Source organism: Tachypleus tridentatus, chromosome 2, assembly GCF_004210375.1.
Source record: "Tachypleus tridentatus isolate NWPU-2018 chromosome 2, ASM421037v1, whole genome shotgun sequence".
Lineage (NCBI taxonomy): Eukaryota > Metazoa > Arthropoda > Merostomata > Xiphosura > Limulidae > Tachypleus > Tachypleus tridentatus.
In genome coordinates, this window is record NC_134826.1 from 13040048 (window position 1) to 13055726 (window position 15679).

The 15679-nt window shown below is 32.1% G+C and overlaps 1 protein-coding gene across 1 annotated transcript; it reads right to left on the reverse strand.

The window, feature by feature from the left end:
• Positions 1 to 1565: 1565 nt before the first annotated feature.
• Positions 1566 to 13593, reverse strand: LOC143235230 (uncharacterized). The gene is made up of 8 exons (XM_076473188.1): positions 13415 to 13593; positions 10829 to 11007; positions 9438 to 9610; positions 8781 to 8919; positions 6944 to 7014; positions 5669 to 5878; positions 3196 to 3310; positions 1566 to 1863 (listed from the first exon to the last, which is right to left on the reverse strand). The coding sequence occupies exons 1-8, from the start codon at positions 13513 to 13515 to the stop codon at positions 1679 to 1681; spliced, it is 1173 nt and encodes a 390-aa protein (XP_076329303.1). The 5' UTR covers positions 13516 to 13593; the 3' UTR covers positions 1566 to 1678.
• Positions 13594 to 15679: the final 2086 nt, after the last annotated feature.

Here is a 15679-nt window from a genome sequence, read left to right on the forward strand (position 1 = left end):
AAGATATAATTAGGATAGAAGAGGTAAAGGTATAACTAGAAGAGAGGAGGTAAAGATATAATTAGGATAGAAGAAGTAAAGGTATAACTAGAAGAGAGAAGGTAAAGATATAATTAGGATAGAAGAGGTAATGGAATAACTAGAAAAGAGGAGGTAAAGGTATAATTAGGATAAAAGAGGTAAAGGTATGACTAGAAGAGGATAAGTAAAGATATAACTAGAAGAGAGGAGGTGAAGATATAATTAGGATAGACGAGGTAAAGGTATAACTAGAGGAGAGAGGAGATAAAAGTATAATTAGGATAGAAGAGGTAAAGATATAATTAGGATAGAAGAGGTAAAGGTATAACTAGAAGAGTGGAGTTTAAGATATAATTAGGATAGAAGAGGTAAAGGTATAACTAGAAGAGAGGTAAAGATATAAATAGGATAGAAGAGGTAAAGGTATAAATAGAATAGAGGAGGTAAAGATATAATTAGGCTAGAAGAGGTAAAGTTATAACTAGAAGAGAGGAGGTGAAGATATAATTAGGATAGAAGAGGTAAAGGTATAACTAGAAGAGAGGATGTAAGGATATAATTAGGATAGAAGAAGTAAAGGTATAACTAGAAGAGAGGAGGTGAAGATATAATTAGGATAGAAGAGGTAAAGATATAACTAGATGAGAGGAGGTAAAGATATAATTAGGATAGAAGAGGTAAAGGTATAACTAGAAGAGAGGAGGCAAAAGATAAATTAGGATAGAAGAAAGAGGTAAAAGTATAACTAGAAGAGAGGAGGTAAAGATAGAATTAGGATAGAAGAGGTAAAGGTATAACTAGAAGAGAGGAGTTGAAGATATAATTAGGATAGAATAGGTAAAGGTATAACTAGAAGAGAGGAGGTAAAGGTATAATTAGGATAGAAGAGGTAAAGGTATAACTAGAAGAGAGGAGGTAAAGGTATAATTAGGATAGAAAAGGTAAAGGTATAACTAGAAGAGGATAAGTAAAGATATAACTAGAAGAGAGGAGGTGAAAATGTAATTAGGATAGAAGAGGTAAAGGTATAACTAGAAGAGAGGAGGTAATAGTATAATTGGGATAGAAGAGGTAAAGATATAATTAGGATAGAAGAGGTATAGGTATAACTAGAAGAGGATAAGTAAAGATATAACTAGAAGAGAGGAGGAAAGGATATAATTTGGATAGAAGAGGTAAAGGTATAAGTTTAGGATAACATTTGAAGCTTTATTTAAAAGAGAATAGGTATGCATTTAATGCGAGTTTTGCATCTGATGCTATAGTTTAAATGAACATCTTATATATAGACAGTTTTATCAAAAGGTATAGTTGTTAACCTCTTGAATACTGACTTGGACTGCACTGTATAACTGTGACTGTCTTTTCCTATTTCTCTACTTTTATTCATCTCTTAAGTTCAACGTATTTCTGATTATTATTATTAATATTTCCTTACTTAGAAATGACGTACCAGTTTTTATGTCTTTACTTCATTACTGGTAAAACAATATTTAAATGATCTGGTGATAAATATTGTTTACTTACAGTCCAGGTGGCAGTAGGTTACCAGGCACACAAATCACAGGTGTAAATACTTCAACTTTAAGTATATCTTCTAATCTGGAGCCACCTACAACACTCTCATAGCATCCCGTCTTTCCCTCTATGCTACAACTCAACGGTAGCCGAGAGACCCCTGGTGGTTGCCAAGATCACGAGAAGAGGATCCGTCCACACAGAATTTTGTACCAAATGGTATAATCATTGTGTCCCATTTTACACGAGCGAGTAAAGGAGCTTTCAGTGTTATAAGCTGTTTTGATGTTCTTGTCCACAGACGTGAGTTATTCCTGTCGCAAACTTAACAGCAGGATTCGCTCAGTTATGTTTGTGTATATATATATATATATACAGAAAAAGCATTGGAAGTAATTATGAAAACACAATATGGAGATATATATATATAAACAATAAGTTATTACAGTTTCATTCTGAATTGATCATTAATACATTATTACAACTAATATGTAATGTTTACTTTCCTGATGCAATGCTAAATAATGGGCTATCTGTTATATATCCCTTGCAGGAATTGAACCCGGAATTTTGGTCAATAAGTCTGTAAATTTATTGCTGACATAACGAGGGATAACGCGTAATATAATTGGAAAGGTATTTCGTATTTCCTTTAAACTAGACATTATTTTATGCTAACATAAACATACTTATGTTAAATCATGAAATATTGTTTCAATTGTCTTGTATTTTTACTAACAATTCTGCTTCCAATTTGACCTTATCAATGATATAGATACACAAAATAAAGTTTGTGAAAGTTTTCTACAAACAAATAATACTGTACATGACAAAGATACCCAAAATAAAGTTTGTGAAAGTTTTCTACAAACAAATAATACTGTACATGACACAGATACACAAAATAAAGTTTGTGAAAGTTTTCTACAAACAAATAATACTGTGCAGGACATAGATACACAAGATAAAGTTTGTGAAAGTTTTCTACAAACAAATAATACTGTGCATGACATAGATACACAAAATAAAGTTTGTGAAAGTTTTCTACAAACAAATAATACTGTGCATGACACAGATACACAAAATAAAGTTTGTGAAAGTTTTCTACAAACAAATAATACTGTGCATGACACAGATACACAAAATAAAGTTTGTGAAAGTTTTCTACAAACAAATAATACTGTACATGACACAGATACACAAAATAAAGTTTGTGAAACTTTTCTACAAACAAATAATACTGTACATGACATAGATACACAAAATAAAAATTTTGAAAGTTTTCTACAAACAAATAATACTGTACATGATATAGATACACAAAATAAAGTTTGTGAAAGTTTTCTACAAACATATAATACAATTATAGTTCTAAGTTTGGATATTACTGTTAGTTAAGAAGTCAATGTCCAACTTTGTCTTTAGAACTTGAAAACAGACAGTAAAATTCTTTTCGAATGTTCTTGGATTTAATGGTTAAAGTAACTTCACGTTTTGCACTAGTTTTAATACACTCTAGAACTTTACGTTAGTGACAACAACGAATCCTGGCGGTGTTATAATTTATGTAATTTATTTAAATAAACTTATCTACTTCGAGGAAGTAAACTATTATCTTAACAGTTTTTAAAATATTTTGTAAATATTTATTTATACCTCTTAAATGTAGAGAATATGTTTTATCCGCTTCCATCAAATATCGGGGTATAACCAGTGTTGAGCCCCATTCAGAAGGTAGGACGACATCTGGTGGCAAAATTGTCCACATAAACTGAAAATATACACTTGTTGTAGATCACTATTGTTAAAAAATTACTGTTATTATTTGTTACTATTATTATATATATCACTGTTATTATATATCACTGTTGTTATGGATCACTGTTATTACAGATCACTGTTATTATAAATCACTGTTGTTATAGATTATCGTTTAGTCACAATACCCATTAAATAAAAGTCCAGTATTCCAACGTTTTGAGTGGATTATTTTATTCTCTTAACTTTATAACATCATGTCTACCACTCGTTTGGTCATCACCAAATAAATAACAGTTGACCTGATGGTGACCACACGAGCGATCGGATAGTTGTTATAAACTTTAAAATATAAATCAATACACTAAAAAGCAGCGTTTCTGGACTTTTGTTGAATCAGTATTCTAAAGTGATTAAAATTTTCAAGTCCGAAGTGGTCTTCCGCTCCTTACAACATGAACACTACTTATTGTGAAGCAAAAACCAAAAATGACGTGACTGAACTCTGGTGCAAGAGGATCGTATCGTTAACCTTAAAAACTCACACAGTTGTAACAAGTTATGTAAAATAAGTTACTGTTGATAACTAACTGTGGACTCTATCCACATTAACTTTCGGACGACGTTTCTTCGCCAGAATAAATATACTTCGTCGTCAAAAACTGATTTTATGATCATATGCACGCTCACAACGTAGGTACGAGAAAATCCCACGAGGAGCCTTGCAATCCCATATTTAAACTTTTTCTTGACGAAATTTTTATCGTTTGAATATAAATAAGATATACCCTGCCTCTTGTTTGAAAGATTATTTAAGAATCGATACATTGTGTATTCTCAGCATTGATGATGGGTTGGACTCCATATGAAATCTGCGTCTGATCTGTGGGGGCGTGATAATGTGACGGTCAATCCCACTATTCCTTGGTAAAGAGTAGCCCAAGAGTTGGCGGCGGGTGGTGATGACTAGCTGCCTTCCATCTAGTCTTACACTGCTAAATTAGGGACGGCTAGCACAGATAGCCCTCGAGTAGCTTTGTGCGAAATTCAAAAACAAACAAACAAACAAACAAACAAGCGTTTGATCTGACGTCATAAGTTGTTGATCAGAGACGGTAACCACCTGGTGTTCTTAACTTTGACGATGTTTTGGACTCTTTGTTGAGACCCCTGCTGGTGTTAAGGAATTTTGGCGGGTTTTTCAGACAACCTCTGATGTGAGGTCAACTGGAATTGGTCACACATCACCTCTGGTCTGACCATTCCAAACCACAAGACCAGCCTCCCAAGCAGCATCAGTGTAAAAAAATTCCATAAGCAGACTGCTGGTCATGGCGCTCGACCTCGTAGTCCGAAGATTCGAATCCCTGTATCCAAACATGATCACTCTCTTAGCCATGGGACTTTTATGGGATGGACAACCCCAATATTTTTGGTAAAATAGTCGCCCAAGAATTGGCGGTGAGTGGTTTTTAACTAGCTGCGTTAGCTACAACTCTTGTATAGCAGGTGTCCTCCCACAACAACATATCCACGAGAATCAACCACTACTCATGAACATGTAATATGTTCCAATTGTCTTAAGACTCAAATAAATAAATAAAATATTTCTGTATCTACTTCACAATAATAAAGAAGTTCCTATTCAAACTTCTAATAATTCTTATATTAGTATTAACGAAATATCTCTTAACCCTTCCACAGTAAGGAATATCTAGTAAACCTTTCCAAGGTAAGGAATATCTGTTAACCCTTCCACAGTAAGGTGTATCTGTTAAACTTTCCACCGTAAGGAATACCTGTTAACCCTTCCACAGTAAGGTGTGTCTGTTAAACTTTCCACCGTAAGGAATACCTGTTAAACCTTTCCAAGGTAAGGAATATCTAGTAAACCTTTCCAAGGTAAGGAATATCTGTTAACCCTTCTACAGTTAGGTGTATCTGTTAAACTTTCCACCGTAAGGAATACCTGTTAACCCTTCCACAGTAAGGTGTATCTGTTAAACTTTCCACCGTAAGGAATACCTGTTAAACCTTCCACAGTAAGGTATATATTTAAACTTTCCACAGTAAGGAATATCTGTTAAACTTTCTATAGTAAGGTACATGTTTAAACTTTCCACAGTAAGGAATATCTGTTAAACTTTCTATAGTAAGGTACATGTTTAAACTCTCCACAGTAAGGAATATCTGTTAAACTTTCTATAGTAAGGAATATCTGTTAAACTTTCCATAGTAAGGTATATGTTTAAACTTTCCACAGTAAGGAATATCTGTTAAACTTTCTATAGTAAGGTATATATTTAAACTTTCCACAGTAAGGTATATCTCCCCTTACCGACAATATTTTAAACTACGTTGAAATACTTACACTGAGTGATTGACCCTTTGCTGCCCACTGTTCATCCATGTCAATATGTGCTGTAAAGACGTTGTCTATTAAAGAATCCAACTTTTCAGGGCCAAAAATGGTCGCTGTTAGGTTCGTCCTTGTTATCAACACCGTCTTGTTCCTTATGAATTCTAATCCAGCTTGTGAGACTCCACGGACAGTAAAGATATAACTTTCATTTGGTCGGAACTAAAGATAACGTTTATTTTATAAGTTAAGTAAAATTACTTACTTTTGGTTTTTTATGTATTGATTTAATTCCGACTACGTCATAATTATACTGACCCCAACTTATAAGGTTTATAAAGTACTGAATTTTTATTATTATTTATACGAAATAATCTGTTTGATACAACATTCACTAGTTGAAATTAATGTAAAACTGCAAACATCTAGAGATCTAGCAATGCCCAATAGTTAACATTTCGAACAACGAATCCAAGAGTTCATAATTCGAGTCCCGCGAAAATAAAATATTCCGCACATTAGGTCGTGTGGGCGTTTTAAAAGCGGTGATTGTATCTCACTATTTGATCAGGGTAATTCAGTGGTAGGGTGTTGTTGACTACTTGTCTCCTTTCTGTTCTATAATGATCATTGATTATAATGATGAAATCCCACTATTCTAAAGACTCGGAGGAGGGCGCTGTATTCTCTATTTTTTCAGCTTACAATTTGGAACAAGTGCAAATTAATACTGTGCAATATTGCTAGAAAACCTGAAAGACAAATCGCACACAGCCTCTTAGAAAATAAAAAAAACTAAGTAAACCGGCTTTTTGCGAATAATTAGATGTTTGAGTGTAGAAATAAATGAAAACTACCCATAGTCAGTGTAAAACTAGATATCTTATTTTTTGGTTTGTTTTGAATTTCGCGCAAAGCTACTCCAGGGCTATCTGCACTAGCTATCCCTACTTTACCAGCCTAAAACCAGAGGGAAGACAGTTAGTCATAACAATTCACGGCTAACTCTTGGGGTACTCTTTTATCAACAAATGATGGAATTGACCGTAACATGGAGCGGCGAGCATGCTTGTTGAGACGAGGTTTGGAACCCAAAAACTTAGATTACCAGTCGAGTGCCTTAACCACCTGGCCGTACCGGGGCCAATCCTATTTATAAGATATTCAACATAATTTGTCTTTTAAAAAATCATATTGTTTATTTTTTATCAATAGTATATCAAAAATAGAAAACACCCTTTAACAAGCTGGTTCTACATTAATGTTAAAACATTTAAAAAAACTTGCCAAGATTATTGGAACTCTGACGGATCTCTTGTTCAATAGATAGAACTCTTTCTTTAATAGGAAAAAATCGTCTGCAACGAAAAACAGATATCAATAAACATACATCCAGTGAATCCTTTAAAATAGTTCTCAGTAAACATACATCCAGTGAATCATTTAAAATAGTTCTCAGGAAACATACATCCAGTGAATCCTTTAAAATAGTTCTCAATAAACATACATCCAGTGAATCCTTTAAAATAGTTCTCAATAAACATACATCCAGTGAATCCTTTAAAATAGTTCTCAATAAACAGTCATGCAGTGAATCATTTAATATAAATCTCAATAAACATGCATCCAGTGAATCCTTTAAAATAGTTCTCAGTAAACACACATCCAGTGAATGCTTTAAAAGGTTCTCAACTCAGTAAAAACACATCCAGTGAATCATTTAAAATAATTCTCAATAAACACACATCCAGTGAATCATTTAAAATAGTTCTCAATAAACATACATCCAGTGAATCATTTAAAATAGTTCTCAGTAAACATACATCCAGTGAATCGTTTAAAATAGTTTTCAATATACAGACATCCAGTGAATCATTTAAAATAGTTTTCAATAAGCATACATCCAGTGAATCCTTTAAAATAGTTCTCAATAAACAGTCATCCAGTGAATCATTTAATATAAATCTCAATAAACACACATCCAGTGAATGCTTTAAAATATTTCTTAATAATCATACATCCAGTGAATCATTTAAAATAGTTTTCAATATACAGATATCCAGTGAATCATTTAAAATAGTTTTCAATAAGCATACATCCAGTGAATCCTTTAAAATAGTTCTCAATAAACAGTCATCCAGTGAATCATTTAATATAAATCTCAATAAACACACATCCAGTGAATGCTTTAAAATAGTTCTCAGTAAACACACATCCAGTGAATCATTTAAAATAGTTCTCAGTAAACATACATCCAGTGAATCATTTAAAATAGTTCTCAATAAACATACATCCATTGAATCCTTTAAAAGAGTTCTCAGTAAACGTACATCCAGTGAATCATTTAAAATAGTTCTCAATAAGCAGACATACAGTGAGTCCTTTAAAATAGTTCTCAGTAAACACACATCCAGTTCATCATTTAAAATAGTTCTCAATAAACACACTTCCACTGAAACCTTTAAAATGATTGTCAGTAAACAGAATCCACTGAAACCTTTAAAACGGTCATGAGTAAACAGACATCCACTGAAACCTTTAAAACGGTTATGAGTAAATAGACATTTAATGAATCCTTTAAAAGAGTTCTCACTTTTTGTTATATAAAGTTTTCTCCGTCAATCTTAAAACTTCCAATATTGACTTAAGGTAGTACTTATATCTGCTCAGGTATTGATTTAATTAATGTTTATATGAGATTGGGACAAAGTTTTGATAATGTCATTATATGTGAAGATTTTTTTTAAAAAAGGGCACTCCGTATGGTTGTCGATTCAGACTTTACTTTTAGCCGGTTATAAGTACCGGGAGAAGATGTTATAGGCTTAACATGGTACTGTTTTACTGTAGATGTGTTTCGTAATATCATAAACACATCTAAAAACTTGCCGTTTCCACCAGTCTGTTAAACAACACGTGTTTAAAACTGTTGTCATAATTCTTCTGTGTATCTTAAGACACATATTTATTTAAGCCACGCCCGACTGTTAAGAATGTTCTTCTTCAAATCATAAGCTGCGTCATGACTTGAAATCACGTCTTTGATGACATATTGAAATCTTAAATTATTTGGCTGAAGTTTGTTCAAATAATTAACGGGATCCTCAACAACTAATCTCATTACCTGTTCCAGAAGGTTCCTTAGTTACACTCCAAGTGAAGTTAACTCCTGCACCTCCGTCTCCAATGACGTTTCCAATCTTTAGTTCTACAGTGTTGCAACAGAAGCTATCCAGAGCCAAAATCTCAAACGTCAGAGGTATCTGTAAAAGTTAATTGTTAATTAATTCTGTGACATTTGTTTGCGCTAACAATGTCTTCAGTATTTATAAACTTTTACATAAATTTATTGACACAGAATTATAAAATTCTAAAGAGTGAATCACAAGAAATAAACTTTCAACTACATTTGAAACAAAAGAGTACTTATACGTTAAACGTTTACTTAAATCGAATTTGTTTTAATTCATGACAGTTAAATACGAACATTGCTGAAGACGTTTCAATTGAGTAAAAATATACAGTCTTTTAGTTTCCTCAGACATAGTTCACACAACGTTATTTGTTCTTTCTGTAATATTATATACAGTAAACCCAAGTTGCTCTATTCATACGTACTATCTGAACTTTTTACAAGCTAAACTTATCATACATTGTTACGTGAACAAAAATTAATTCTACTTTGAAAACAAGCTAAACAAGTTTATTTAGCAAGTTGAACAACGTCTCAGAAACGAATAGTTATAAATACAACTGCACTGTAGTAAAGTATGGTTTTTACCTTATTTCTCATGACAGTAAAAGATCCATTCATCTGATCACCTAGGTTATAAAAACAAAGAGACGATAGCTGGTTCTCTTCACCCAGCGTGAACAGTAAGGAGTGAGGATGAAGGTCCACATGAACCGCGATGTTAATATGAATCTCATTCTGTCTTATCATGCAGTCTTGATCTGTAACAATAATCAGAATCAAACTTTACCAGGATGGTGTCAAGATTTCACTACACGCACTCAAGCTTATAAGAAGACCAAAATCTATTCTGACTATCAAACAGAAACAAAGACGATGCTTTCGTTTGGTGTGTTCGCACACGGCTACACGAGGACTATCTGCGCTAGCGTCCCTAATTTAACAGTGTAAAAGTAGAGAAAGCTACACATCACCTCCCACCGCCAACTCTAGGACTAATCTTTTACCAACGAATAGTGGGACTGACTACACTTTATAAGTTTTCACGGTTGAAAGGGTGACAATGTTTGGTGTGACAAGATTCGAACCTCCGAACCTCAGATTGCGAGTGAAGCGTCCCCAACCACCTGGTTATGCTGCACAGAGAAGACGAAAACAATGATGTTCATGTCCGTAAAAAGATATTTGTTGGTTCACACAAAACACATCACATGGTATGTGATACCGTGTACTGGTCATGTGCTTTAAACTTATGCCTATTGAATCAACATAGATCAGATTTGTTATTATAACAATGTAAAGAGACGTACGATAAGTAAACTTATATTGAATCAACATAGATCAGATTTGTTATTATAACAATGTAAAGAGACGTACGATAAGTAAACATATTGAGTCAACATAGATCAAACTTGTTATTATAACAATGTAAAGAGACGTACGATAAGTAAACTTATATTGAATCAACATAGATCAGATTTGTTATTATAACAATGTAAAGAGACGTACGATAAGTAAAAAGAGACGTACGATAAGTAAACATATTGAGTCAACACAGATCAAACTTGTTATTATAACAATGTAAAGAGACGTACGATAAGTAAACATATTGAGTCAACACAGATCAAACTTGTTATTATAACAATGTAAAGAGACGTACGATAAGTAAACTTATATTGAGTCAAGACAGATCAAACTTGTTATTATAACAATGTAAAGAGACGTACGATAAGTAAACTTATATTGAGTCAACACAGATCAAACTTGTTATAAAACAATGTAAAGAGACGTACTTATATTGAGTCAACACATAAGTAAACTTATATTGAGTCAACAAGATAAAACAATGTAAAGAGACGTACGATAAGTAAACTTATATTGAGTCAACATAGATCAAACTTGTTATTATAACAAGGAAAAAAACACAATAAGTAAATTTCTATTGAGTCAACATAGATCAACTCTGTTTTATAACCTACCTTTCAGATCATACTCTGAAACTGTCTGATTGGAGAACAGTTTGCTACAGCTCATCGTATTGTACTTCAGTATTTTATCAGTTTCCACGACCACCTTACGAACGTTCTCGTTCATTTTAGCACGTTTGATTTTTGGAGCTCTCTCACTGATCTCTACCCTTATTGTTGTTCGTTTGTTGCTGTTGAATAAAAAACCTTTTAGAGTTCAACAATAGCACACTCGTCTCATTGTAATTGTTTCTAACAATTTTTCTACAGTGGACCTTTAATGTTTTTCCAAGTTTATTTCTCAGTGTAAATTACATCTCAGCATTTACGCTACCAGTAAAATATAATTATAATTGGGTCAAAATAAGTAAATCTTGAGTGCAAGTAAGCCAACATTGAGTGAAAATAAGTAATCAAACATTCTATTCGTGACAGAAATGAACCATCTCTGAGAGTCCTCTCGTGTGCAAATATATCATCCTTTAGTGAAAGTAAGTCATAATCATGTGATAATATGACGCAACTGAGAAACATTTGCGAACTCGAAGTGCAATAAGTAACACTTGCATGCAAATATATCATCTATGATCCAAAATAAACCATCGTAGTATGCACATGTGCCTCAATTAAAAGAATAAAATCCCTTCCCGAATACAAATAAGTATTTGACTAGAATTTGTGTAATGATGTCACTCACTCAATATTCATCTAGTCAACTGGATACAATATCTTCACTAAAGTGACGAATTAAGCCTTAGTTATAAATTGTTACTTTACTGTAAACGTCTAGCCAGTTGGATACAATATTTTCACTAAAGTGACGAATTAAGCCTCAGTTATAAATTGTTACTTTACTGTAAACGTCTAGCCAGTTGGATACAATATTTTCACTAAAGTGACGAATTAAGCCTCAGTTATAAATTGTTACTTTACTGTAAACGTCTAGCCAGTTGGATACAATATTTTTACTAAAGTGACGAATTAAGCCTCAGTTATAAATTGTTAATTTACTGTAAACGTCTTGCCAGTTGTATACAATATTTTCACTAAAGTGACGAATTAAGCCTTAGTTATAAACTGTTACTTTACTGTAAACGTCTAGTCAGTTGGATACAATATCTTTACTAAAGTAAACAGATAAATGGTTGTTGTACTATAAACATCTAATTAATTAGATACAATATCTTAACTAACGTGACCAGATAAGTCGTTGTTGTACTATAAACGTTCTATCAATTGGATACAATATCTTTACTAACATGACCAGATAAATGGTTGTTGTACTGTAAACTTCTAGTCAATTTTAAACAATATATTTACTAAAGTGAACAGATAAATAGTTATTGTACGATAAACATCTAATCAGTTGGATACAATGTCTTTAATAAATCTTCAGAAGAGTGGCTGTTGTACTATGAGCATCTAGTCAGTTGAGTACAATATCGTTATTAAAGTGACCAGATAAATGGTTGTTGTATTGTAAACGTCTGGTCAGTTGGATACAATATCGTTACTAAAGTGACCAGATTGTTATTGAACTGTAAACATCTAATCTTTAAAATACAACATCTTTACTAAAGTTACAAAATAAATGGTTGTTGAACAATAAACATATAATCATTTTGATACTATATCCTTAATAACATGACCAGATAAATTGTTTCACTGAAATCATCCAGTCAGTTTGATACAATATGTTTAAAAATGTGATTAGATAAATGGTTGTTCTACTGTAAAAATCTAATCAGTTGGATACTATATCTTTACTATAGTGACCAGATACATGGTTGTTCTACTATAAACATCTAATCAGTTGGATACCATATATTTACTAAATTGAAAAGCTAAATGGCAGTTGTAAATGTGAACATCGAATCAATTGTATACATGATCTTTACTAAAGTGACCAGATAAATGGTTGTTGTGTTGTAAACATCTAGTCATTTGGATAAAATATCTATCCTAAAGTGACCAGACAAGAAGTTGTAGTATATATGTCTAATTAGTTAAATTAATATCTTTACTAATGTGACCAGATAAATAGTTGTTTTACTATAAACATCTAGTCAGTTAGATACAATATATTTTCTAAAGTGACCAGTAAATGGTTGTTGTATTGTTAACACGTAATCAGTTGGATACAATATTTCCACTGAAGTCATCAGAAAAATGGTTGTTGTACTATAAACATTTAATTTGTTTCACACAATATCTTTACTAAAGTGACCAGATAAATTGTTTTCGTACTGTAAAAATCTAAAACTGACTGTAAACAAACTCGTGTGACTATTTTACAACTGCTTGTCTTTATCTACTTTGTTTTCAAAGACTAAATACAAACACCTGGACTTTTTAATTGAACAACTCAAATGTTAATCCCTTTGTTCAAGAATTGTGCGACGGTGTTTTTAAAATTTACCTTTCGGAATGTTTAACAAGGTATTTCTCTCCTTAATAAAAGAAAACAAATAATTGTTAAATAATGAGTCATCTAGCTTGATATTTATGAAAAAAGTAGTGAAACCTTTCCTGGAAGGTAAGCTCTGTTCACCCATTCTGGATGTTAATATGGAAATCTGGAAAAAACTGACAACCTACCAATTATTTTGAACTCTTTGCGTAAAACCAAGTCCAACGAAAACATTCATGCACATCTGTATAGCTGACAGGTCACAAACGTAGACATTTTCAGATATCATTTGGACAGGGAATACTTCTGTGAAAGAATCTGATACGCATGCTACTGGAAAAACCGGGTCGAATTCCAGAAGTTGTAACATCACCTACAAATCAAAACTCCATTATTTCTTCAAAGCAGGAATGCATACAATTGTGGTAACTGGAAATCCCACCTTGCAGATCAGATTCCTAATAATCTAAATGAGAAGCGTACACAAAGTGCTGAACGTTAACTATAAAAATGTTACATTATTTGTTATAAATTTATTTCTATTTCATTTTTATCCAAATTGTTTGTTTAAGCACAAAGCTACACAAATGACTATTTGCGCTCTGTCCTCTACGGGTATCAAATCCCAGGTTTTAGTGATGTGAGTCCACAGATATTACAACAGTATATTTGTAGTATTAAAATATGTAATTAGCAAAACATAATGTTTTATGTTGTCGGTGGGTAATTTAATTCAGAAAACTTACTACTTTTATGTCTTTAGTGTAGAAACTGATTCAGAAAACTTACTACCCAATGTCTTCAGTGTAGAAACTGATTTAGAAAACTCACTACCTTTATGTCTTTAGTGTAGAAACCGATTTAGAAAACTCACTACTTTTATGTCTTCAGTGTAAGAACTGATTTAGAAAACTCACTACCTTTATATTTTTAGTGTAGAAACTGATTTAGAAAACTCACTACCTTTATATCTTCAGTGTAGAAACTGATTTAGAAACCTTACTATCTTTATATCTTTAGTGTAGGAACTGATTTAGAAAACTTACTACCTTTATATCTTCAGTGTAGAAACTGATTTAGAAACCTTACTACCTTTATGTCTTTAGTGTAGAAACTGATTTAGAAAACTCACTACCTTTATGTCTTCAGTGTAGAAACTGATTTAGAAAACTCACTACCTTTATATCTTTAGTGTAGAAACTGATTTAGAAAACTTACTACCTTTATATCTTTAGTGTAGAAACTGATTTAGAAAACTTACTACCTTTATATCTTCAGTGTAGAAACTGATTTAGAAAACTCACTACCTTTATATCTTTAGTGTAGAAACTGATTTAGAAAACTTACTACCTTTATATCTTCAGTGTAGAAACTGATTTAGAAACCTTACTACCTTTATATCTTTAGTGTAGAAACTGATTTAGAAAACTCACTATCTTTATATCTTTAGTGTAGAAACTGATTTAGAAAACTTACTACCTTTATATCTTCAGTGTAGAAATTGATTTAGAAACCTTACTACCTTTATGTCTTTAGTGTAGAAACTGATTTAGAAAACTTACTACCTATATGTCTTTAGTGTAGAAACTGATTTAGAAAACTCACTACCTTTATATCTTTAGTGTAGAAACTGATTTAGAAAACTCACTACCTTTATATCTTTAGTGTAGAAACTGATTTAGAAAACTTACTACCTTTATATCTTTAGTGTAGAAACTGATTTAGAAAACTTACTACCTTTATATCTTTAGTGTAGAAACTGATTTAGAAAACTCACTACCTTTATGTCTTTAGTGTAGAAACTGATTTAAAAACTCACTACCTTTATGTCTTTAGTGTAGGAACTGATTTAAAAAACTCACTACCTTTATGTCTTTAGTGTAGGAACTGATTTAGAAAACTCACTACTTTTATGTCTTTAGTGTAGAAAGTGATTCATAAAACTTACTACCTTTATATCTTCAGTGTAGAAACTGATTTAGAAAACTCACTACCTTTATGTCTTTAGTGTAGAAACTGATTTAGAAAACTCACTACTTTTATGTCTTAGTGTAGAAACTGATTTAGAAAACTCACTACCTTTATATCTTCAGTGTAGAAACTGATTTAGAAAACTTACTACCTTTATATCTTTAGTGTAGAAACTGATTTAGAAAACTCACTACCTTTATATCTTTAGTGTAGAAACTGATTTAGAAAACTCACTACCTTTATATCTTCAGTGTAGAAACTGATTTAGAAACCTTACCATCTTTATGTCTTTAGTGTAGAAACTGATTCAGAAACCTTACCATCTTTATGTCTTTAGTGTAGAAACTGATTTAGAAAACTCACTACCTTTATGTCTTTAGTGTAGGAACTGATTTAGAAAACTCACTACCTTTATATCTTTAGTGTAGAAACTGATTTAGAAAACTCACTACCTTTATATCTTTAGTGTAGAAACTGATTTA